The sequence below is a fragment of the Acipenser ruthenus genome, chromosome 10 (assembly GCF_902713425.1).
Source record: "Acipenser ruthenus chromosome 10, fAciRut3.2 maternal haplotype, whole genome shotgun sequence".
Lineage (NCBI taxonomy): Eukaryota > Metazoa > Chordata > Actinopteri > Acipenseriformes > Acipenseridae > Acipenser > Acipenser ruthenus.
The window spans coordinates 30,706,170-30,732,846 of record NC_081198.1 but is presented as its reverse complement, the minus strand read 5'-3'; the positions used below and the strand labels follow the sequence as shown (position 1 = coordinate 30,732,846).

Genomic DNA, 26,677 nt, shown 5'->3' with positions numbered 1-26,677 from the left:
TCACCAGAATTATTACATAACCCATTCTCACAACTCCAAATTCTGAATAAATGATAATTTCATGCTGTGTGCCCTATCCTTATTGTATTAATATTAGTTTCTTCCTCCCTGTTTTTCCCTTTCTCCTATGTTTGTATTTTCCTACTCGAGTGATTTTTATAGTAACACCTTCCCTTTCCATTGTTTTCCCATTGTTCTTGCCATACACCCATGCTTGCTTTAGCCACAGCATTCACCTCTGCAGGACTCAAAGGTATTATTATGTACATTTAAAAACATTATTTAAATTGATAGTTGAGTGCTGTATATGATACAAATAGTTTAAAAAAATTACAAAAAAGGAATCAAATCCTTGTTTCTTTTTACCTTTCTTCTTTAAAAATATCTAATAAGCTGCCTTAGAGGCAGGGTACGGCTCTTTTTTAATTTGGTGACCCCTTATTTTTATTTCTGTGTTAAATGTATTATAGAAGAAGTATATTTTATCCTGCAAAGTTTAAGAAAAAAAATTGAGACAATGGAGTACTCATATTTAAGATTAATGCTATCTGTTGCATACGTGTGATAGCTAAGGTATTTTATAAGTATTTTACTTTATCACATCTATTAGTTTTATAGAAGAAAAACAACACATTGATAAAAACATGTTCTTCCTTCAGCAAAAGAGGCAAATGTCAGCGCTCGAATTACTGGGGGGCTGGAGGTGGGGTCGATCCCTTTAAGTTTCTCCAAATAATTTTATTTCCAAATTTCCTTTTTAACATGTTTTAACTCAACAGGTATCACTTAAAACTGAAAGGAACCTGTTAATTGTATGATGACATTTCCTGCCTTGTATATGCAGTTTTTCAGTACCAATCAATGATAATGAGAAAGCGTCTTGACAATCTGAAAACATCTCTGCGCACTTTACATAGGCTAATGCTTATGCTAATATTAAGGACGATTAAATTGAATTCCTTTCGTAATTAAATAAATGACAACATTTCATTTGATCACAAAAGGAATATGAAGTAATCTTATTACACATTGATCCATGTCTCAGCCTATACTGCTGACTCAAAAAAATAAACTGCAGCGAAGATCAGCAAATAAATTAGCCATCGTAAAATGCGTAGTTAATTTAGATCCAGAATACGCTTTCTCATGATCATTGATCGGTACCGAAAAATGGAATAGGCAGGACATTTCATCATGCAATTAACACGTTTTTAACAGGTTCCTTTCCGTTTTAAGCCATGCTACAACATGTTAAAGGGGGGGATTTGAAAGTACAACTTTTCGGAGAAACTTAAAGGGTTTGCCCACGTGGACTCAGAAAAGCTGATTAGTGAGCTTCATTAATTGCACACAGTCAAAAGATCCTATCTGAACACATTTCATCACCTTTAATAGTAGAAAGTGGCTGAAAAAACCCTAGTATCTATTAATCACAGCACACTAATGATCCAAGTAGAAACTGCAATAGAAAAAATATATACGGAACAAATACCATGTCATATTAAACAGTAAAAAAATATATATTTTTGAAAGAAAAAAAAGATTTTATGAAGCAACCATTTAATAAATAGAAATATTGAGATATGTAATGTTTTCATACAGGCAGGGCCTGATTTGCAGATTGGACACTGGAGGATAGCACAGAGATACAGCGAGATGGAAAGAGGAAATTAAAAACAGAATATGCAGTTTCTGCTCAGGCAGAAAAGGGGCTAGATCTGCAACAGTAGGCCTAATCAGCAATAAAATAGAATCTCGGAATTTGATATTATTGAATTGCTACTGTGCAATGCAATAACTATACTTAATGTGTAGAAATGAAATTACAAAGACAATGAGATAATTTATTAACAACACTTTTTTTTTAAGTAAAAGTTTCCACTCTAAATACTACCATGAGTGCATTCACTTTCAATATGATATTAGATGATTGCCAAAGTGAAACTAAAAACCCTAGATCTTCCTCGTAGCTTCGAAGTTATTCACAATATGTCCATACAGTCCCAGTTTAAGAAGTTAAAAATCTGGTCACTTTACCATAGTCAGGCTGCAGTCAGTCGTACAATGTGAAATACACTAGTGGTATTTACAGTCAGGCGCTCGTTGGCCACCCTCTCTTGGTTTCAACAGTAGGCAATGACGTGTTTATACAGCGCTTCTAGAGTGGCAGGCACACTGAAGTTTGAGACTGTCGCAAGTGGCGGAGGAGGGCGAATTTGGGGTCAGGTTTGGAGGTTTTGCAGTAAAAAGAAATGGCTCTCCGGGTTATTAGGCTGCTTACCCCGTCGGGTTCAGCCGCACTGAGCGCCTCGACTCGGATCGGAATCACAGTGCAAGCAGTAAGTGTAATCTCAGGGTTAAATTGTTGTCAATGTATTTAATGTCTGTCTTACATAGAAGCCAAGGACATGAGCCTAGTCTACATTATGCTACCGGTAAACTGTAGTATGGGTTATTCACTGCTACAGGTTCCTAAATATAAGGACAGTAGATCTGCAAAGCCCAAAGTTTCTATGATTTCATGATAAAAAATGCTGTAAAGAGGCACTGAACGAAGCAGGTGCCAGTACTGTGCTAGCTTTAGAAAGAAGGTCAGTGTCACAGACAGAGTGCATGCCATGATGTATTTTATTTTTTTAATTTAAGATAATTATTATTATTATTATTTATTTCTTAGCAGACGCCCTTATCCAGGGCGACTTACAATTGTTACAAGATATCACATTATACATTATACAGATATCACATTATTTTTACATACAATTACCCATTTATACAGTTGGGTTTTTACTGGAGCAATCTAGGTAAAGTACCTTGCTCAAGGGTACAACAGCAGTGTCCCCCACTGGGGATTGAACCCACAACCCTCCCGTCAAGAGTCCAGAGCCCTAACCACTACTCCACACTGCTGCCCATAATTGCTGGTATACTGCGAGTGTATGGAAGCCGTGTTCAAATTCCATGTTAAAACAGTTCTGCCAGAATGGGTTCGATTACAAACATCTATACACATTTTTTTTTTCTAGTAAATACTTTTTTTTTAGACTGTAAAGCATGACAGGGTGATTGCCATGTTTTTTTTGTATTGATCCCAAGCTGATCCTGTATTATTAATTGCAAAATATTGATACAGGGTGCGCAGATTCATACCAACTCCCTCCATGTATTAATTATTTGTGGACTACAAGTTGCTACGTTGTGCTTTTATGTATAGCGATGTATTCCTCTGTCACTCAGTTAAGAGTAGGTGGTGTTTGCAGTCATTCTGAGTGTTCAGGTGTGTGTGTTTATTTAATGTGGGGTTTTTCAGATCTTAGAATCATGAGCTGCTTTAGGCAAGAAACCTAGGCAGGGGTGCGGAATCTAAGCTATATATATATATATATATATATATATATATATATATACAGTACTGTGCAAAAGTTTGTGTGGCAGGTGTGAAAAAATGCTGTAAAGTAAGAATGCTTTCAAAAATAGACATGTTAATAGTTTATATTTATCAATTAACAAAATGCAAAGTGAGTGAACAGAAGAAAAATCTACATCAAATCAATATTTGGTGTGACCACCCTTTGCCTTCAAAACAGCATCAATTCTTCTAGGTACACTTGCACACAGTTTTTGAAGAAACTCGGCAGGTAGGTTGGCGCAAACATCTTGGAGAGCTAACCACAGTTCTTCTGTGGATTTAGGCAGCCTCAGTTGCTTCTGTCTCTTCATTTAATCCCAGACAGACTCGATGATGTTGAGATCAGTGCTCTGTGGGGGCCATACCATCACTTCCAGGACTCCTTGTTCTTCTTTACACTGAAGATAGTTCTTAATGACTTTCGCTGTATGTTTGGGGTCGTTGTCATGCTGCAGAATAAATTTGGTGCCAATCAGGTGCCTCCCTGATGGTATTGCATGATGGATAAGCCTGTACTTCTCAGCATTGAGGAGACCATTAATTCTGACCAAATCCCCAACTCCATTTGCAGAAATGCAGACCCAAACTTGCAAGGAACCTCCACCATGCTTTACTGTTGCCTGCAGACACTCATTCGTGTACCGCTCTCCAGCCCTTCGGCGAACAAACTGCCTTCTGCTACAGCCAAATATTTCATATTTTGACTCATCAGTCCAGAGCACCTGCTGCCATTTTTCTGCACCCCAGTTCCTGTGTTTTCGTGCATAGTTGAGTCGCTTGGCCTTGTTTCCACGTCGGAGGTATGGCTTTTTGGCCGCAAGTCTTCCATGAAGGCCACTTCTGACCAGACTTCTCCGGACAGTAGATGGGTGTACCAGGGTCCCACTGTTTTGTGCCAATTCTGAGCTGATGGCACTGCTGGACATCTTCCGATTGCAAAGGGAAGTAAGCATGATGTGTCTTTCATCTGCTGCAGTAAGTTTCCTTGGCCGACCACTGCGTCTACGGTCCTCAACGTTGCCCGTTTCTTTGTGCTTCTTCAAAAGAGCTTGGACAGCACATCTGGAAACCCCTGTCTGCCTTTAAATTTTTGCCTGGGAGAGACCTTGCTGATGCAGTATAACTACCTTGTGTTTTGTTGCTGTGCTCAGTCTTGCCATGGTATATGACTTTTGACAGTAAACTGTCTTCAGCAACCTCACCTTGTTAGCTGAGTGAATCTAAGCTGCTGTAATAAAGCAAAATACCTTGTGCCTGGTTGATTAATGTGTTTTACTGCTGTTGCCCAAATTGTTTTTCAAATGTCATTATTATTATTTATTATTATTTATTTCTTACAGACGCCCTTATCCAGGGTGACTTACAATTGTTTCAAGGTATCACATTATTTTTACATACAATTACCCATTTATAAGGTTGGGTTTTACTGGAGCAATCTAGGTAAAGTACCTTGCTCAAGGGTACAGCAGCAGTGTCCTCCACCTGGGATTAAACCCACAACCCTCTGGTCAAGAGTCCAAAGCCCTAACAACTGCTCCACACTGCTGCCCTAGTAGTGAATACTGTTTCAACTAATTTATCTTATGACTCATTAATTAAAAATTAACTCGGATGTATAAAATGAAACTGACCAACAGGTATTGCAGATCACCATGGGTGAAAACCGGCAGAGACGTTATATATATTTCCCTTTCATTCAGGCAATACAGCATATAGGGGATCAGGTGATGCTGCGTATACTACCCTGGCTTAGAAACCCTACCTGTCTGGACGGCTGACAGCTGCTGAGGAAGCATTCAACACCACGCTTGGGCAAATACGGGTAGTGGGCACTTGAAAGGGAGGTGGCAGATACTGATGAAACAGACTGAAGTGCAGCATTAGTTCGTTCCCAAAATTGCCACTGCCTGCTGTATCCTGCACAAACTCTTGCCAACAACAAAATGAGGTGTTCAGGAATCAGTGGCTGCCTGCGAGAGATTTTATGCTGGGAAAGCTTGTCTTGAAATGCTTCTAAACAGTAAACTACATTTTTTAAAACATCCCAACAAATACATGCATGACCACAAAGTAGACTCAGAAATTTTTTTATAAATTACACAGTAATCCGCGAATACCTTAGCGACTTAAAAAAAAAAAAAAAACTTTACTAGAATGCTGCATTTAAATGTCCGATTCATGTATTAAAAAAGCAGCATTTCTTATTTGCTAACTTATAGAAAACGTAAATAATACCTGAAGTTTAAAAGATTAGTCTGTGCCTCAATAGGGTATTACTGCAGCTGCTGTCTCATAGCAGAAGTTGAGGTTGTCACATGGTATGTAGTGGGCAGTATGACAGTTGTATAAACAAGGAAGTAATGTGTAAAACTGTGTTTTTCATTAATAACCAACAGAAATTCATCGTCACGCTAATTCGAAAGTAATATGTGTAAAGTTAAAATTATATTGCACTTCAGCTGTTTGTTTTTGTTTACTTTCTCTGACGGATGCGCCTTTGCTCCCTTACCAAAAAGTACGGTAGTATACTATAGTACTTTATAGTAATACTATAGGACATCATAGTAGTACTATAGTATATTGTAGTACTTTATAGGAATTTATAGTATTTTATAGTAAAACTGTAGGACATCATAGTAGTACGATAGTATATTTGAGTACTTTATATTAATACTGTATGTCGTAGCATTTTGTAGTAGTACTTTTAAGTACTACCTGTACTTTAATGCACTTCTTATTAAGTGTTTCTGAGTTACCTGCAAACACCACTGCACCTTCTACCTCATATAAAAATCCTTCACACCCTATAGCAAGATCACCAACCTCAGCACACTTACTGGTCAGCATTGTTACATGTCTGAAGAAACACATGCACCATTGCTGCTGGGATTGCATTGACAGTCAAGGACATCATGTCAACAACATATCTCCCATTCTCTAACTGACCTGCATGGTTGATTCTCTTAGTGGCTCTAGTGTAGTTCACAGAATGATACAAAGTGTGATTAACAACAAAGGGGGCAAAATATTCACCCATTGTATTTATTAAGATTGTATTGGAAGCATGTTCTAGAGCTAGTTGATGAATGACAGACATACCATTATTAAAACCACATCCCAGGGGCATGATTTTATGACCTGTGATAGTTGGATCCAGTTTAAAATGTGGAAGTATCCTATTGAATGCTCTTAGAATATTCGCAGAGGCCTTATACATGCACTTTTCTGCTTTCCGAGGTAGACTATTAATAAGATATGCATTGCAAATCTGATGAGGGACATACTAAATAAAACAAGAATACTCTGTTGTTACCTTCATAATGTTGTTACCTTCATAATGAAATGCAGACATACACCGTGCTGGACCCCAATCTCTGCAACTATCTGACAGGTGCAAAAGCAGGTGTATATTTTCTAAGTCAGAGCATTTCCGTTTGTTTTTTTAACACATTTTTTAAGAGCATGGTTTACTGACCACAATTGTACTGTCTGTCATTTTATCTGCCAATAACACATGAATGGCATAAACAAGGAGGAACCAAAACTGTGAAAGCAAGGGTAGTGAATAAAAAGTAAAAATGCTCTTCACTCAGATGCTTTCCAAATGTCCCCATATATCTACGTGAAGAATGAGGTTTTGGTGAGCTAGACGGATCAAACCAAAGATTGACTAACTGCTGTACAACCCCTAGCAAAACACAGTGCATGTAATCAAGAATGATATAAAAGTTTGGAATGAACATCAAACCACTGGTTTGAATAATAATAATAATTGTTAGTCAAAATAATAATTCATGTTTCAAAATGATGCCTGAAAGCATTTAGGTACCTCAGGGAGGTGGGTTAACATGTATTAGCCACGTGTAGTCACCCTATTAGAATGTGAATCCTTGATTAGAAAACAAATGTATTGGAAAGATTTTTTTTTTTCTTCAACAGACAGCTGAGCACACAGTAATAATTGTTGTAAGTTGTACTTTTATGGGGTTTTTTTGCATGCAAGGCAAAGGAAGTAAATGCAGCTATCAGGACAAAACTGATTAATGAAGAGAAACTGCTTGCAAGGAATTCACATTATTAATAAATTAATAAACAAAGTTCTGAACACTATTTTTTTATGAGAACTCTCTTTTTGAGAGTGTATTGCACAGTACAATAATAACACCGTGTAACAAATTTTTTTTTGGTTCCTGGGTAGTAAGTGTTATTTCCTAATTGCTTATGCCTCAAAAGTATAGAAAATGGCTATTCCCCACAAACTTTGCTTTTGTGACCAGGACAGTGATATTTTGAAATTTACCTATTTTCCAGAACATTCCAGATAGATTCAGTGCTGAGTAAACTTGGAGTAACTTCTAGAACTTTCTAGAACTTTCCAGTAATATAAACAGTAGTATAAATACAGGGGCCTTAAGCCCACCAGTTCAGTTTAGTTCCAGCTGCCTAAGTGGATACATATCTGCATTTTTCTGAGATGGCATCAAGGTCATAGGAGACTTCAAAATGGTGGCATTCCTGATGGGTCTCCAAGGCGGTTTTACCAAGTTTCCCTGCTATCTTTGCCTTTGGGACAGCAGGGACACCAAGGCGCACTACCACAGGCGGGACTGGCCACAGCGGACTGAGTTCTCTGTGGGGAGGAACAACGTCAAGTGGGAGCCACTGGTGGACCCCCGGAAGGTGCTGATGCCACCACTGCACATCAAATTGGGCCTTATGAAACAATTTGTCAGAGCTCTAGAGAAGCCTTCAAGACTTCTTCCCTAAGCTGTCTGAGGCAAAGGTCAAAGCTGGTGTCTTCGTCGGACCACAGATAAAGAGGGTCCTGGAGTGCAATGAATTCCCCAAGAAGCTCACTAGTAAGGAGAAAGCGGCTTGGAACAGCTTTTTCGCAGTGGTTCGGGGCTTCCTGGGCAATCACAAGGCCGAAAACTATGTGGAGCTGGTTGAGACTCTGGTGAAGAACTACGGCACAATGGGCTGTAGGATGTCCCTCAAAGTCCATATCCTTGATGCTCATCTTGATAAATTCAAGGAGAACATGGGAGCGTACTCGGAGGAGTAAGGCGAGCGCTTCCACCAGGATATACTGGACTTTGAACGCCGCTACCAAGGACAGTATAACGAGAACTTGATGGGAGACTACATTTGGGGGCTGATTCATGAAAGTATAATCGTAAATCTCAAAAGTACTCACTGCTAAATCTTTTGCAGTCATTTTTGTATTACTTTAGTATAAATACATGTTAATTTGGATTCATATGTTGTTTTTTTCTGACTTTATGTGAACAAAAAGACACACATTCGCCTGTTTTCTCATTGGAAATAGGTACATTTCAAAATATCACTGTCTGGTCACAAAAGCAAAGTTTGTGGGGAATAATAGCCATTTTCTATACTTTTGAGGCATAAGCAATTAGGAAATAACACTTACTACCCAGGAACAAAAATTGTGTTACATAGTGTAATTGGATTGTAGCCCAGTAATAGTAATTGTAGTACAGTACAATAGTACAGTATTATAGTACTGTATTACTATAGTAGTCTCATTTTACTTTAGTACTACAGTATATTTTGATAGTAATACTATAGTATTACTTTTTGTAAGGGCTATAACGTGTGCCTGATTTAAATGAACCGTCTGTGTCTGTGCTCCACAGCCTTCCTCATTCCATTCAAATCAGTCCCACATACTCCCTCATTGGTATAGGCAGAGAGTAGTCTGGGCTGGCAGAGTGGAAAGGTTACACTGTCATCTTATTTGGCTGTGTCTGTTCAGTGCATTGATGATCTCTAGCTCATGTTCTAAGCCAAGTAAAAGCAGATGCACAACATGTCACGTTGTTATATGTGAAGTATTCCAGTTATTCAATGCAGTTCATTGTTTCACAGAGGGGCGTTAGTAGTTTAGACTTTAAACGTTAGTCAAGTGTTAAAACATTTAGAATTTTTCCTAAACGTTTAACTGTGCAGGCCAACTTATATAATATTCAATGTTTATTCAGAGTATTTTCTATACAGATAAATGCTATACACATACTATCTTATACACAAATATATGTTGCAGTTATTTATAAATTATGACTTTGCTTTACAAACATTCCCAATATGTTAATGTTTAAACAATTTCTATACTAAAGTTTTTAGGAGACAACTGACAGATTGCCGCTTTGTAAACTGCCGCTCTGCTCCCTTCAGGCGCGGATCCATGTTGGTGCCCAGAATAATCTGCAGTATGGCTGGTGGGCCTATGCACTGGGTGAGAGAACCACCCCCAGGTTCAAGGAGAACAGCAAGATCATCACCATCGATGGGAACCTGGCCTCTGGGAAGGGAGCGCTGGCACAGAAACTTGCAGACAAGCTAGGTAAAGTATCCCGTGGCACTGTACAGACCCTGGCTATCTCACAAGCTTATAGACTAGGTTACACCATTCTACACGGAGTACTGTACTGTAGTTATTCCACGAATGAGGATGGCCGAATAGTGAAGTCATTCCATAACAAGTCACTCAAAAAATGTTCGATTTATATTAATCCTTCATATCAAACTGAGCGGTTTTTTCTAAACTGTTGTACAGATTCTGGCAAGATAGTAAATCAGTGCAAGACAAAACAAGTTGCTTTACGTTTTTATTATGGTAAGATATATATATATATATATATATATATATATATATATATATATATATATAGAGAGAGAGATATAGAGATATATATATCTATATATCTCTATATATCTATATAAAATATATCTATATATCTATATAATATATCTATATATATATATATATATATATATATATATATCTCTATCAATTTTTTTGCAGCAACAAACAAAAAATATTAACTTCCTGTAAGCAGATTCAGATTTTTATTTGTGAGGTTTCATTCCAAGGTCAAAAACGTTAAGGGTTAACTTGTTTGTTTTTAATACCGTTTTTGGAGTCCTCATGCAATTTCCAATAAAATGACACCCAACACAAATCTGAAGCACAAACAGTTTTTGAGTAAAAGGTTGATTTAAAGGGGGGTCCTAAGTTGACCAAGATTTGACCCCTTGAGCCGATCAGGCTGAAAACAATTTTTGTATTTTATTTGTTTTGCTTGGAACAACCCCGAGCACAGAGTTTAGGGGAGAGTGTGTTACCTGTTAGGTAATTTGTCACGGAATGATCTGTGAGTTGTTTTGAAATAATCACTGTACTTGAACTTCCCTGGAGAGCTCTGTTTATTTAACAAGTAAAATTAAATAAGTTTAAACCTAAATTAAACTGCTAAATTCAAATACTTTCATTAGAGCAAGCTCTAAATCTGCTTAGCAACTTAGCCTAATTTGGAACCAAGAAGCATCTCAAACTCAAAGTTTTTAAAGTAATGTCACCTTCAGAATTTCTCTAAGTAATAACATTTTAATCCTTGTAGAAGTATTCCTGTAACTCACCATTTAGAATGACAGCACACTTCCCAAAATAGTCAGAACAATGACATCTCTGCTAGCTACACTCAACTACTTAGTAGTAGCAATAGTAGGTTATTAAAACTTAAAACCTGCTTAAGTGTGAAAACTGTTTTAAAAACTGCTACACTAACTGGTAAATAATTAGAAAAGGCCTTAAAGTGGGCGGGACCACATAGTTCCTGGCACATTGTTTGAGTGGAAACTGGTGTGTCTTGTCCAGTGTTTCTGTGCTTTGGGCTGCTGTATCAAGTCTGTTGCTAATTTTCAGTCCATTGACTTGTATTTATGAATGAGATAATTGCTTCCTGAAAGTAATCTCTTCATTTTTATTTCTGAACTTGAAATTCAAGTACAGGACTGATATCCAATATGGGTCAGAGTGAACTGAAACTGTTAACAGGTAGTGCGTAAAGAAACTAATATTGTGGTTGTAATTTATAAAGATTCATGTCCAGACAGTAATTAAACATTTAACAAATTTTCTTTATTTGATTCCAATATTCAAGAGTTACACCCACATTATTTAAACATCGTCTTTATACAAAAAATGTACTGTAGTACTAGTCATTACAGAAGTACAGGTAGGGCTCAGTTACCTATCCCTCTGGGAGCGCCTCAGCCACACTTTCAAGGTCGCCGGGAGGAATTGGAGCGCGTCTCAAAAAGTGTCTTTCCTGTGCTTATATTTATATGCCTTTATGAAGCTGTGAGCTATAAGCTTGGTGTGTTGCCAACTGGTTATTGTTAACTTGCTAATTGTAGTCAAAAGCAGTATTTTCTCTAATAAGCAGGATGTGGGTTCTTGAGTTCAACTGAAGTGCACCCCCTTCAGACAGACATACTCTCACTTCCCATTCACCTTAAATATCAAACAGCAACTTGGTTCTTTTCCTAAAGAATAGTCTGTATTCTTAATATAGTTGTTTGCTACATAGACCAAAACTATTTTCCTATGAAGACAACTTGTTTGGTAAATTCAGTTTCCATTAATATTAACCCTTTCTTAGTTAATCTCTAACCCTGCAATGTGTAAATGAATTTGTCTTGCAAATGGATCCCGGGCGTGTATTCTGTAATATATAAAAGTGGCACCTCCCCGTTTCAAGTAAGATCCTGAAAAGTGACCTCCTGGGTTTTGTTTCAGGCATGCTGTACATTCCTGAGCCAGACGCCTATTACTGGGACAGGAAGATGGGGGAGAAGGAACTGCTTGACACCAGGTTTAATGGGAACTGCAGCCTGGAGAAGTTCTACAAAGACCCGAAATGTGCCGATGGGAACTCCTACCGCCTGCAGTCCTGGATGTATCACATTCGCCTGCTTCAGTACTCCGACGCGCTGGAACATCTCCTCACAACAGGTACAAACACAAAAGAATATGTGCCAGGTGGAGCTGTCCAATTGCTACAAACCCGCCCCCCAAAAAGAGTTAAACAAAGCCACATTTACACACATCGCATATCGATGAATAGTGAGACTTTTCATTACATTATATATCATCTGGTAATAGTGGTTTGTGTCATTTGTATTGTGATACAAGACCAACAGCACAGCACAGCTCATATTCACCAAATGGTACTTGAAAGAAGAACATGTATCATGATGCGTATCGTATTGCAACCTGCATATCGTATCGTGATATTAGTGTTTAGTTACACCCTTAATAATGAGTGTGTCTTTCACATTGGAGAATGCAAGACCTACACAGTGAATAATAACACATCAACATTAATATTGACTGGGATTAGGCAGTCCCTGGGTGGCTCATCTGGTTAAGGCGTGACCGCGTGGTGTTCGGGGTGAGTCCTACAGTCAGGAGAGAGCAGATTCAAAGTTGAGGAGCTTTGTTGGGGATTCCACAGAAAGTTTTGGCTCTGGCACTCCCACTGGTTAGGATGGCAAAATCTTCAGGGACTGTTTCTCTTCATCACGCTGTAGCAGGCCCTACTGACCAGGTGCCTGCTGAGCTCAAAGCTGACACCTGCAAGGCTGGTCTGTCTTCCAGGGATTGGTATCTCGCTGATGTCAAGCTCCAGGGTGTGAAAAGACCTTTAGTCTCCTGAGCTGTTGTAGGGAGTTGCTGCAGTTAGTGAGCAGCTGGACATTCTAAACTAATGAGAGAAAACCAGGGTGAATAATTTAGCACACTAATAAACAAATTAATAAAAACCTTCATTAGTTTTATGTGCTTTAAGAAACTGTACTAGTGCAGTAAACTGTGTTGTATTTTTTTGTACATGCTAGCTTTAATGCATTCTTCAACATATGTTTTTCTCCATGACAGGCCAAGGTGTAGTGCTGGAGCGATCTCCCTTCAGTGACATGGTGTTCCTGGAGGCCCTGTACAAGCAAGGCTACATCAGGAAGGAGTGTGAGTCTCCAATTTTCATGAACCTCTTGTTTTATTATCTGTGCTGTTTAAAATCTGCAGAGCGGGGAAAGGTCTTGGTCAACATGGAGATGAAACTGAACAAACAAGCCACTTGAGAAGTAAACATCTCTGTCTCTCTATGTAACGCATCATGCTACATGTATGTTGAGGACACAAGCAGTGTCATTAGTTGGATACTCAATATGAAGGGGTAGAAATTACAAGACACCTGTGTTCTCAGCATTCTTTTACGTAAGTTATAAGTGCTGCCTGTATTCTGCAGCAATTCAGTTAGATTGCACATTAAGAGTGTTTAAGAGAGTTATTGTAACCAATATATTTCATTTTGATGCCCTGTTGTTGCAGAGCACTGACGCAAGTGGTTTAAAATAAGACACAAGTCATTGTTGCGGTGCTGTCTTGTTTTTTTCCATTGAGTATTTTAAAGGTCCGTGTTGGTATTTGCTAATAAACCTTTCTTGTTCCATATGGTAAAAGGTCACCTCATTCCAAGTCCTGAGGCAGTCTAAATCATATCCTGCAATACTGGCATGACACATAAGAATGAAATGTTCTGTACAAAAATTAATTTGAAATGTAATGGATCTTCACATGAATAAACTTTCAAAAAACAAATGGGTTTAGCTCGAGTCACAATGAAAACAGTCAGTCTCAATACTTAAAGGGTACATAAGAACCTTTTTATTTTGTGTTACATGTTCCCATGTGTTGCTACAACTGTTTACGTATGGTGTGTGTTTTATTCTTTTACATTTTGACCACTTTTTTTTTTAACTATTAAATTGCATTCCCTGCCTCAAGATGGCTTTCCATGTTCCTGGCATGGACCGCTTAGAACTAACTTTCCCATCATCCTCCTGCTCACATATTTAACTGAGATGGATTTACCAGTGAGCAGGAGGATGATGGGAAATGTAGTTCTGAGAGGTCCATGTGGGTATATGGGAAGCCATCTTGAGGCAGGGAATACAATTTAAAAAAAAAAAAAATAAATAAATAAACAATACACACACCTTACGTAAACAGATGTAGCAACACATGGGAACATGTAACACAATAAAATAAAAAGGTCCTTTTGTATCCTTTTAATGGTCGGGATTGATAGTGCCATCGTCTCTCACATTTTTAATTAAGGGTTTTTAAATTGTTTTAAAAGGCTGTATGTCAAACTTGCCATTGCAAAAATATGTAGAGACCTGCTTATCCAATTGTGATGCAACTTGCTAAGGATATTCCTTATTTTCCAATGGCATAGAGGTGTGTTTTTGTATTTACTGTCGAGCTGGGATGAGTGCCACTGACATGCTGCTTTCCTTTTTGCTGCAGGTGTGGATCACTATAATGAGATCAAGGGGATCAGTATCTGTGAGTTCTTGCCCCCGCACCTGACCATTTACGTTGATGTCCCTGCGGAGGAGGTGCATAAGAAACTCCAGCAGTCTGGCAAGGTAGAGATACAGTCCTGCTTCAGAGCTTCACTTCAAATGCAAAAACTATTATATATTGAACGTCATCATAATGTATTTAGTAGTATAAGGTTGGAACAGTAATCGATTATATCGATAATCACAATCATTCTTTTGTAGCGATAATTTTATCGCATTGAAAAATTATCGAAAATCATAATCGTCGTCCGTGACCCAATGAAGCAGGAAGCGGCTTTGCCTTGAGCAGTAAGTGGCACTGAACTGTCTGCGTGAGGCATTAAACATGATCTTGTGAGCACTGCGTACATTGGGAACTTACAGTAAGTATTGATTTTAAACAATATGCTCAGGATTTTAACTTACGTCATGGTTTCATTTTGATAATAAGTTGTACACTGGCAAAGGATGACTGGTTTTCTAACATAAAAACACAAATAGTGTAAATTGTAAAAAAAAAAAAAAAATAACGTTAGCTCACCTGTAAAATTACTGTAGAAAAGGACATTTTAACACAGGATTTTTTTTTTTTTCTTAACGTAAGTTGAATGTAATTGAAAACAACAAAAAAAGCACAACCATGTGGCAAACATTTAATATAGCCTCAACAACTTTGTTGCTTCTGTTGCTTCTTTATTTTAAACTACAGTAAAGACATTAGTACTATACTGCAGCCTATGCACCGCATGGGGAAAAATAAGTGGGTGTTCCGCACCCTCGTATATATACCTGTTCCCTTGGCGGTGCAGAACACCCACTACATATATATATATATATTAAAAATTATAATTATAAATGTATTATAGAAGAGATATCTTATTCACAAAATATTTTCTTAAAGAATATTGTAAGATGAAAAACCCTTATTCTCACAGCACTAGTTTAAACTTAAAACTCTTACATTCTCCAAATAGTATATTTGACAGAAAACACATTATGGCATTTTAAACATGGGATTTCAATTACTGGCGTAATAAAAAAATAATGTAGGGGGCACTTAACCTTTAAAACCTTGTTATTTTATTATGACCAGACGTGATTCTGGGAACATTTCTCCTCTAAAGAGTTTCTGGCTTACTATGGCTTACTCCGCTGCAGAAGCTATGATAACACTAAAGGGTGAAAAAATGATGTGTCAAAAAGTGTCAAATTCAAATACATGACATTCTGTATATCACTGGAAAAGTAGAAGTTTGTAGATTTGGAATTATAAATTATTTTTAAATCCCGCCTCCCTCAAAGAAACTACCGAAAATGTGTATAATTATACATGCCTGCGCGTTGCAGACATAACCAGGAACAGTCCACACTTGCTGAACTGTGTTCCAACAAAACGAATCCTTCCCGTAGGTAGTTTACCTACTATAAGTGGGTCAGTATAGCTTCTGTAAAAAGACAACCAATTGTTGTTTTTGGTTCATTTTCATTATTCTCTTTTAATATTTAAGGGCAGCAGTGTGGAGTAGTGGTTAGGGCTCTGGACTCTGGACCGGAGGGTTGTGGGTTCAATCCCCAGTGGGGGACACTGCTGTTGTACCCTTGAGCAAGGTACTTTACCTAGATTGCTCCAGTAAAACACCCAACTGTATAAATGGGTAATTGTATGTAATGTGAAATAATGTATAATGTGATATCTTGTAACAATTGTAAGTCGCCCTGGATAAGGGCGTCTGCTAAGAAATAAATAATAATAATAATAATAATAATAATAATAATAATAATAATAATAATAATAATAATAATATTGTCTAATGACATATTTGGCCACAATATATTTCAAATAGCATTACTATTACATTTTATATAGATGACTGAAATTGTTTAGTTTAGTCTGCATTGGAATTGTATGCTGCTCTGTTTTTAAGTACTTTAAGATCCACCACTCTAGTGTTGAGGCTACAAGTCAATCAAACTACACCCTCTTTAGCATAGTACTGAAAATGGCAGATATCATGCATCTAAAGTGCTACAAAATCATAATTTTACATGAACAAAGTGTCCATGATCTGTTTCCATGTGTTGGTTGATAAACTTGGTAAAATATAATTCAGACTTGCTGCCTTTTTGTGCGTGACTTGCAATGACAGTTCTGCATGAAGGCTTGTGTTACAGAACACCTAGAGGTCTCCCTATTTTGTGGTCATCACTGGGTGACAATCACACACAGGCTTAAGCACTGTTATATCTTCCTACAGTACATATATTGCATTGCTTTTTGTTTATTGTTTTAAGTGTTGCTTCATTAAAGCTTTTCTACATTAAAGGTTACTCTTTAAGAACACAATACACAATGTTGCGCATAGAAAAAAAACATATGGTGGCTGTAACCTATGATCTAAGCCAGAAGCGGCTTAATTTACCACTGTGGCATTTAATGGTTCATAATGCACATGCTACTGTTTTAAAAGTCTGGCCCCCACTAAGATTTTCACATATGCTGTAAGCTATTAGCTTATCTTATAATTCCAGCCTGTAGTTAAACATGGATGTTAAAAACAGGGGTTTATTAAATGAGCTTGTGACAGGATGGCTTGCAGTGGTGAGGTGTGGTGACGTCACGGACCAGGAAGTAACTGACACCAAAACAGTGGATGGGCAGCTGAAGCTGAATGCAACTGCATTCAGCGTGGATTTATAAACAAACAAAACAAAATATTTTAAAAAAAACATCAAAACAGAAACCAAAGTGCACGAGGGCCAAACGAATAAACAAACAAACAAGTAAGTGTCGTGCTGGATAATCCAGCAAGTTTTAGCAATTGTTTTTAAATGTCGTTCTTTCTCTCCGCTCCCCGTACTCTCCTCTCTACATTCCAACCCTGCAGCACGGGCAGCTGCCGGTTCTTATACTCTGGCCGAGCGGTTAACTAGTTGTTAATTATCTTATTACCCCTCGGCCAGAATCTGCACGCGTTTGGTAAGGATGCATGACTGTCAGCTAGTTAAATAATCAGTAGCTGATCAGTCATGCATCCTCACGGGGTTTTAAATATAAGTAATAATAGACGCGGCGCTTTTACCCACGCCGCAAACAAAAATACAAATAATTATACATAGGGGCGGGACACTCCGCCACAGAGCTATAAAAAGAAGCTCTGAGAGAGAGAGAGAGAGAGAGAGAGAGAGAGAGATTGATTGCAGGTAGCCTTGGTAAGAAGTGCAGTGGAGTTATCCATATGTATGTACTTATGTAATTCATAGTTTTACATACACTTTATTGGGACCGTGCCCACAAGGGATACAGTCATAAATATTTCACACATTTTGTTGCAGAGAGAGGTTGACAAAGGATTGTGATGACAAATGTGGTGTTCAAGTTCATCCAAAACTTGCTCAATTGGATTGAGATTTGGGGATTGTGGTGGCCATGGAAGACACCTGGGGTCTCTGGCAAACCATTTGTACACAATTCTGGAATGGTTGATTGGTGAATTATGTTTTGAATGTAGCCAACCCCATCAGAGTAGTAGTGCAGCATTAATCCTCAGCGATACTTTATTAAAGTTTGTTCAGCCTTCCACAGAAATCAAGGGACCTGGGATACACAAGGAGAACATGCCCTACACCAGGGCGATGACAAATCCAGTCGCGTAGACTGGTCTTAATAAAGTGGCCAGGCAGCACATCACTGTACCAGTTTTAGCAAGGGTTAAGGGGTGAGGGATTGGTTTTACCTCCTCATCTGCAGAATGTGGTCTCTGTTTGGATATCCTGAGGAAAGAATGTCTTGGATTAAAAAGTTTCCACCTGCCTGACCGATTGCTGTAGTGGCTGATCACTTACTGATCTATAATTACATTCAAAGCAAATGGGCCGGAACACCAGTTGTAATTATTTGCCTAACTGGAAACAGTTGATCAGGAAGCTTTCATGTAGCTTTTGTAACTAAATAGCTGAACAGATTTTCAAGCAAGATTACATTGGGGGCCCCATTTAATATTTCTTGGAAAAAAATCAGAGAGCTGTGTGATGGCACACAAGGTAATGTACAGCTGTGGCCAAAAGTTTTCAATTAACTTAGAATTTTAGGACTGAGACTGGGTTGGTCATATAATGCTGCACTTTATATGACCGACCCAGAGTGAACACGTACACAATTACCGGTGTTCGTTTTTTAAAACACGTACATTATTGGTATCCTTTATAATGCGGGAAACCACAGCTTCCCGATTTGTAGATGACTGAGGTTTGTACCGCCCAATGCAAATCGTATTGGACAGTGGAGTACAAATACCTACAGTACAGAACAGCGTGGATACAATTTAAAGGTATGAAGTTTATTTTATAGACCAAAAGTAAAATCAAATTACTATTAAAAACATTGCGATTTTATAAGATAACAGGCAGTGACCTAAGTTTATTCAGTGTCTATAACATGCTAATTTAATCTGTCATGGAGAATGGCAGCTCCGGTTTTGTTATACGAAGTGTCTCCAGGTACGGCGCGCCGGCAAAATGCACAGTATTCTTTTTTTCCCGTAGGTGGTCAAGTGGGATGCGGAGGTCACGTGACGTGGGTGGGTGGGTTGGGAAGAGTGCGAGTGTGACAAGATAGTGAGATGGAGTCGACTGAGCTAAGACACAGTCCTGGCTTTTGGTAGTTATCAGCAGCCGTACTCCTAGTAACTGCCTTTGTTATAATGTTAACCCTGGTTTCACCCACGCTAAAAATAAACACATAATAGGTAGATAATCCTTACTTTATGAAAATTCTGACAAAAAAAAAAAAAAGGAGCAAATAGCTAGCTACAACGTTACCATGATCCAGGTAACGGCTTCCTTGTTTTATCAGTATGAATAATAGACAAAATGCAGTCTTGAGGTGCATTAATTTATCTAGGTTTTATAATGGATTATCACTGCCTTGCATACTTCTCCTGTTTACATGTGCTTTAACAAAAAATGTATAATATTTATTGCACTGTCAAACTACAATTTACACACATAGCTAACTAATGTCACTGTTTAATAAAACAAACCCAGTGTGTGTGTTTTTTTTTTCTTGGTTGATATCCCTTATTCTGTTATTACGTCTTAGTTAATTTCTTCAAAATTGTACAGCATTTAAAAATGCAGTGAAAAGGCAGGGTGCGAGTATGCATATTTATGAACAAACCAGTTAGTGTAACACTGGAATGAGCTTTCATTTTCAATGTTGTGGTTATAACCTTGTATTTTATAAGGGCATACAAAGCAGGATTCAACGATAATGTGGCACACGTTACTTTTTTTTTAAATTACAGTCTTTATAGGTGTGTATGATTTGTTAGTTACCGAAATGTCAGTCAACAACTGAAGACAGATAAGAGGATAATTTTGTACCACTTAATTTGCACTGATGAAACATGACCTGGTTAACCATACTGATGGCATATCAGATGCTTAGATGACAGATCTGGTTGCATTCTTGTAGAACTTAAGGATAAAATAAAATACATTTCGACAAGGAATTGCATTAGTTCCATTACTTAGTTTAGCTAGGTGGTCTCAATAAATACTTTCTGATTTAACTATAAGCTTACAATGTTATAATTTGTGATATTTGGTTTATTTAAAACATTAGGTAGGTGTTCATTTTTTTTCATTATTTGTATATATCATTATTTGTCAAATAAACTGCTACTGAATAAGATCATTTTGCTACCTACTTTCCAGGCAGGTAGCAAATCCTCACTACTGCCTCTAAAAGTTAACTTCAAGTATGCACGTTATGTCACAGATATCCAATGAAGTGCTTGCAGACAGTGCCCCCTGTCCTACCAGGCAATCACCCCACCACACCTTTGCCCCATAAGCCCCTCAACTTCCTCAAGCTCACTACCCGTTAAAACCTATCCCTCTGTAAAATGCCACAGGGTGTTTTAAGACGTTTTATTTAGGTGTCTATTACTTTTATTTTTGGGTGATCAAGATAGTATATATATATTTTCTACCCATTTTAAAATGCCCAATCTGAGCCTCACCTCACTGCTGCAACACATTTACCAGTAAGGACCGCTGAAGGTATACAGGCGACCTCACTTCCCTCTGTTAACCCAATGGCTTCTTTTCAATTGTCAGCAAGGCCCAGCCCAAAAGAAAGTGTCTACTTGATTTATAAGTTTTACCTTAAAGTGATTGTAGCTAACAAAATCATTCTGTAAATCTTACCCATTTTGCAATTCCATTAGCTACCTAGGTCACAAATGTGCAGCTTTTAATGAGCCACATGTTATAGCAAACAAGCATTTTCTTTTTAAAACATATGGTACAACAGTAGGTTAAAGAAAGATCCCAGTTTGCTTGCCCTTCCTTCCAAGAAGTCTGTTACTGCTTTACTTCACAGGTCATTTCACCCCAGCAGTGTCTTCTGGGTCAAAGGATGTTACTGGCTGAAAGCATGTCAGTCAATAGGAGCAGCTGGTTTCTGGCAGGAAAAAATCTGACTCCAGGTGAAAAGACCCAGGAAGTGCAAGATGGTCTAAAGGCATGGTTTGCAAACAGATTTCTTTAACCTAGTGTAGTACCAGATTGTTTTTTTAAAACTGCACATTTGGTGCAGAACAAATACATAACTACTTAGTTAGCTACAATTACTTTAATACAAAAAAAAAATGTAGTCCACTGTATAGTATAGAAATTTGCCCCCAACTTCAAACACTTGTAGATTCTAAGCTTAAACTTACAATTACACTGTTGAAGGCCATAATGTTCGCCTATTTGACTTTTCTTACAAGTTTTACATTAAGATATTTACTAATCTTATATTTGGGTGAAGCGAATTTAGTTCTGGTCTGTGCTAGTGTTCTGAGATAACAATCAATCAAATTGGCAAGCGGGATTTCTTTTATCGAGTTTAGAATTTAAATTATGTTGCATGAAAAGCTTAAAAACAAACAGAAAGTTCTGGTTTTTGACAGATGCCCTGAGTGAGGTTTGACTTTGAAAACGTGCCAAAAGCTCAGTAATTGGTCTCAGATGTTAGAAGAGGCTGGGGGAAGGAGGGTGGCTCAGTGAAGTTTACCTTGCATCCCGCCTAGTCTTCTCCTTTGCAGTGCTTTTTCAAAGTGTTTCGAGAGACTGGCTGCTGAGTCACAGCTCACTGCGGGAGTGACTTTCATTCGCACGATTCTGGTGGGATCGCCTTTGCTGAAAAATACACCTTTTTTAAATTTATTTTTACTGTTAATAGTCGTTGTAATTAGTTTCAGACTGACCTGTTTAATGTCATTTAATGAAATCTCCTGATTATTAGGGTGAAAACAATTCATTGACTATTAAAAAAACTAGAGATGTGTTAGACCAAATGCTTCTTGAATGATGAATGCATGGGAATAAGCATCCCTGTGGGTGAGCTCATGCTTTTGTAAATCTGCTGCTATTTCAACTGCTAATATCTTGGGGTGTAACAATTTATTGTGTATTGATGAGTCGCAATACTTTCTTTACATGATACATCATTTCTATCACAATACAAGACCAAAAGCACATCATAGCTCATTGCAGTTCACCAGATGGTTCTTGAATTAATAGTAAGTGTGTTTTATAGCTGGTATGAATACATACTCTTCCTAACTCGTTTACCATTTGTCTTTAAGAAAATAAATTCGGTCTTAATATGCATTATACAAGCATCCTGTCAGGACGCATAGTGACATTAGTGTATTGTTCTGCACCTACTAATATGTCAAACATTTTCACTGGACCATTTTCATATTTTCAGTTTTCAGGAAAGTACTCTCAATCTAACCTGACCTTTTTTTGTTTGTTTTTTTAATATAAAGACTTGAGGGGGTGGGAGAAGCATATTGGTGTGGCACTGTTCACAGAAGCCCATAGGTAAACTTACACAATGCTAATATGCTTCCCCATTGTCAGCCTTGAGGAGGTTATCCTAGAACCATGGCATAACTGATTAAAGTGAAATCAATAGAGAATGATGCAGAACACACACAGCAGGATATAAAGGGTGGTGGGCAGCTACATGTCTCACTGCTGTGTTATTGTTGTTAAAGCTTTGTCTGCTCCTCCTCTGCCAATACAGAATGTCCCTGTGGCCTACCTGAAGAGTATAGAGGATGCCTACAAGAAGACTTTCCTCCCCCAGATAAGGTAAAGCATACAGCCAGCAATGCTGACACATGCTGTGGCTTATCTAGCCTATGTAAAGTGCTGAAAGTTGGTACTGGCAAAGAACAAGCCATGGAGAATAGACGGACGCAATACAAAAAAAAAGCAAGCCCAAATGTTAATTATTTGTAAAAATAGAATTGTCTCCATAAACAAAATGTTAAAAAAATATTTATTGTTTAACCAAAGTGAAAAGGGATATTACTTATTAAGATCAAGATCTTTGTAGTGAGATCCTGAGTAAGGAAGCTTAAGACAAATACAATCCAAAATACACTGTACACACAAAAATCAATTAAACAAAAATAAACTATGAATCAGTCTAGTAGTCAGTGTGGACATTTAAGAGTGAGAGTTTGAAGTCAACCGGTAAATCATATGGGAGCTCAATCCATTAAGAGTAGCCAAGATAGAGACGAGAGTTACAAACCTGTTTGTTATCACTGCTTTGGAACACTGTTCTCAAAGCGTACAAAGATCAAATGTGAGAAACAATATTAGTAAGGTTATCTTATACAGTTTTATGATGACATCAAAACAAGATTAGCAACTGAATAGTAGCACTAAGTGGCAACCATCTAGTTTAGCGTATACAACACAGTGATGAGTGTTTTAATGAATTAGTTTAAGCTTGGAGGCATCTTTTATACTGCAGACCTTTATACAGGGAAAGAGAACTCCACTCGACACTGCAGGCTGCTCTAGCGGTATAGTAAAGATACTGTAACTCCATTTAAAACTGTAGAGCGCTCTAGCAGTATAGGGAAGAGAACTCCACTCGACACTGCAGGCTGCTCTAGCGGTATAGTAAAGATACTGTAACTCCATTTAAAACTGTAGAGCGCTCTAGCAGTATAGGGAAGAGAACTCCACTCGACACTGCAGGCTGCTCTAGCGGTATAGTAAATATACTGTAACTCCATTTAAAACTGTAGAGCGCTCTAGCAGTATAGGGAAGAGAACTCCACTCAACACTGCAGGCTGCTCTAGCGGTATAGTAAAGATACTGTAACTCCATTTAAAACTGTAGAGCGCTCTAGCAGTATAGGGAAGAGAACTCCATTCAACACTGCCGAGCATTCTGTACTATAAACTGCAGACCAGTAAATGAATCTACTAATATCTGTACTGATCATTTATATTTAGTTCCAGTTTAATAACCTGAATCAATTGAATTAGTTATAGTCTTTCTGTAGAGTTAATTAGCACAGAAAGAGCTGAACATTAAATTCTGCATACTAGTCCAGTGTGGGTAATGTTTCTTTTCTTTTTGCATTTCAGTGAGACGTCAGAGGTTCTGGCATATGATGGAACTCAGTCCCAAGATATCGAGAGGGTAAGGACTAAAATGCCCAAATAAGGCAACCTGGTAGTTGTATCTTGTTCTGGTTAGCTTTTCATCGGAACAATGGGGGGACGGGGTTGCATGTAAAGAAAAAAGCTTACACTGGTAAACACATTATTAGCCAGTGATTGTCTGTTGGACTTAGTTCTTATTGTTTCACTCAAACGTCTTTGGCATAATATACCCAATTGGCAAATATTTAAGACTGATGTGGCGTCCAGTGGTAAAAAGTGCAAATAAACATTCCTAGGTAGCAAAATGCAGTGCTGATAAACAAAATGCAAGGAATCCTTGTGTTTCTTATTCAGTGTGACTTGCCAAAAACAGTAATAGCTAAGCAGGGGTATGTGATGTTTATTTAGATGCAGGACAAGATACAGGACAATGTAGGAAACATTTCAGCATGTTTGCTGTATTATTGTGCAGAGGCCAAAACATATTTATCAAGCAGTTTCCAATTGATTTGGCTGCTGGTAAAATAGTCTTGGAAATATCGGTCATGCTGTTTAACTGTGGGGATACTCAATACTCAAGCACATGTGCAAATAAGGGGAGTTTAGATGGACGAGGGAGGGGTGTGACATGGTTTAGACAACACCAAAGAAGCGTCTCGTATAACACAGTGTGTAAAGTATATAACGCAGCATTATTGACCAGGACTTCTCTGGCATTTATTGTGCCAGTATTTCGATATATATATATATATTTTTTTTAATTGACACCACCTTACTACAAACATTGCAATATATACAAAACATGCTTTCCTGTTGTACCGAGAGCAAACGGATAGTTATAGTTCTGACTGTCAATGGAGAACACACTGTTTCAGTGTGTTTTTAAATCTGATCTCAGAGTAACGGGCAGCACACTTCTAGATTGACTGGTTAACCAAACTAGGACTCCTGACTAGTGTGAAAGATGTGAAGATCCAATGCTGAGTTTTAACAGAAACACAGCTCTCCTGACTTATTTCTGTTTTCTTCTTATTATTATTATTACCCATGTTAAAGATGGAGACTTTTTTTAATACAGCACATAGCCAGGAAATCACTGAAAATAGTACAAGTTTCAGAGTTAAAGTCTTCAGTCTTATGGGCATCCTCCATTCCCTATGTGTTTGTAATTTTGGGTAGGGGTGAAAATGATGGGTGTCATTGTAATGGAAACCAACATGCTTTTTACTATAGTCACAGGCAGCGCTCCAGATAAGGTTTCGGGTCATTGTGTAGTTTACTCTCCAATTTAGACATAATGCGAGTAAAATGTATTTTGGGTGAGTAAAATGCATCAAATACCTTGAAGTCATGAGTACTTTTAATAAATACATATGGCTTTTCTTATTTTTCCCCATGAAAAAAACAAAACAAAAACAACCATGTCTTTTTCACAGCAAGTTTCACCTTAGTCATGTTCAGTGGCGACGCGTAACTGTTGATAGTGGGGGGGCACAATTTAAAGTTCCTGGTGGTATGCAATGTTCAGGGTCAGTAGACAAAGTAGTTTTAATTACCCCAAATCTCTCGGGTATTTGTTAACCACATAGCAAGTTTTCCAAAAAATAACACAGCGACGACTGCACCACAGTAATGAGACGACTAGCGGGTGTTCTTAAATCAGAAAGAAAACAGAGCGACTTCCTGGGTTGTGGCGTGCTAACTTTCCATTCATAATAAACATAGCCACGCCACCTTGCGGCTCCCAATACGAAATGCTTTAACAAACATATGACCTAATCCTATTATTGTGACAAATAACCATTAGCTAAAAAATAACACATGTAAATGACAATAACAAATTCAATAACAAATGTACATGCTTTAAAAACCTTACCTTGTCAAAAGAATTGTAGGCGTCGGTCCTTTCTGCTTGCAAACCTTGTTACAACGTCCAGTATGTTAACAGCGTGTCCTCCTTTTTCAATCTGTAGTATTGCCAGGTTAGAAACACGAGCATCTGTCATTGTCGTCCTCAGGTAAGTTTTCAGTTGCCGCAAAGAAGAAAAGCTTCTCTCAGCCGATGCTGTAGTCACTGGGATAGTTAAGTAAAGCACGTAGAGTTTGGACAGATTTGGAAGGGTGTCACGCAGTGCCATTTCACGAAAGAATCGCAGTCTTTTTTCCAGCTGGGTGCGCTCCTCTTCCTCATTACTCTTGTCAGCAATGCCATCTTTAAACATCCGGGAAAACAAATTGATTTCAGAGTTCAGATCTTCTTGATCAATACTGTAAGTGGTGGAAACAGCGCCAACACTTTCATCTGATGGGCTTTCAGAAGAGAGAACGTCTGCAAGGGACTTGAAAATGAACAGGTCATTCTCGGAAAAGCGGTCTTCTACTTCCTCAATAAGGGTATCCAGAGTGCTGTACAGTATTTCAGTCCTGTAGTAGTCCTCAGGCTTTTCAAAAGAGGACTTTACCCCTCCTCCCAGTTTTGTGGGAATAACCGGTTTGCGTGGCACACAAGGGCCAGAATAACCATTTTTCTGGCACAGTTCATTGACGTGATTAAAGGTTTGGGATGCAAAATCATCACTTCTC

General features: G+C 38.0%; 1 protein-coding gene across 1 annotated transcript in view; it reads left to right on the top strand.

The window, feature by feature from the left end:
- Positions 1-2,160: 2,160 nt before the first annotated feature.
- ndufa10 (NADH:ubiquinone oxidoreductase subunit A10) overlaps positions 2,161-26,677 on the top strand; it is a 54,703-nt gene continuing 30,186 nt past the window's right edge. The window contains exons 1-7 of the mRNA XM_034021927.3: positions 2,161-2,339; positions 9,608-9,776; positions 12,015-12,230; positions 13,155-13,241; positions 14,589-14,710; positions 22,710-22,777; positions 24,077-24,131. Coding sequence (XP_033877818.1) covers positions 2,253-2,339; positions 9,608-9,776; positions 12,015-12,230; positions 13,155-13,241; positions 14,589-14,710; positions 22,710-22,777; positions 24,077-24,131 — 804 coding nt within the window. The 5' untranslated portion in view covers positions 2,161-2,252. The remainder of the gene's footprint in view (positions 2,340-9,607; positions 9,777-12,014; positions 12,231-13,154; positions 13,242-14,588; positions 14,711-22,709; positions 22,778-24,076; positions 24,132-26,677) is intronic.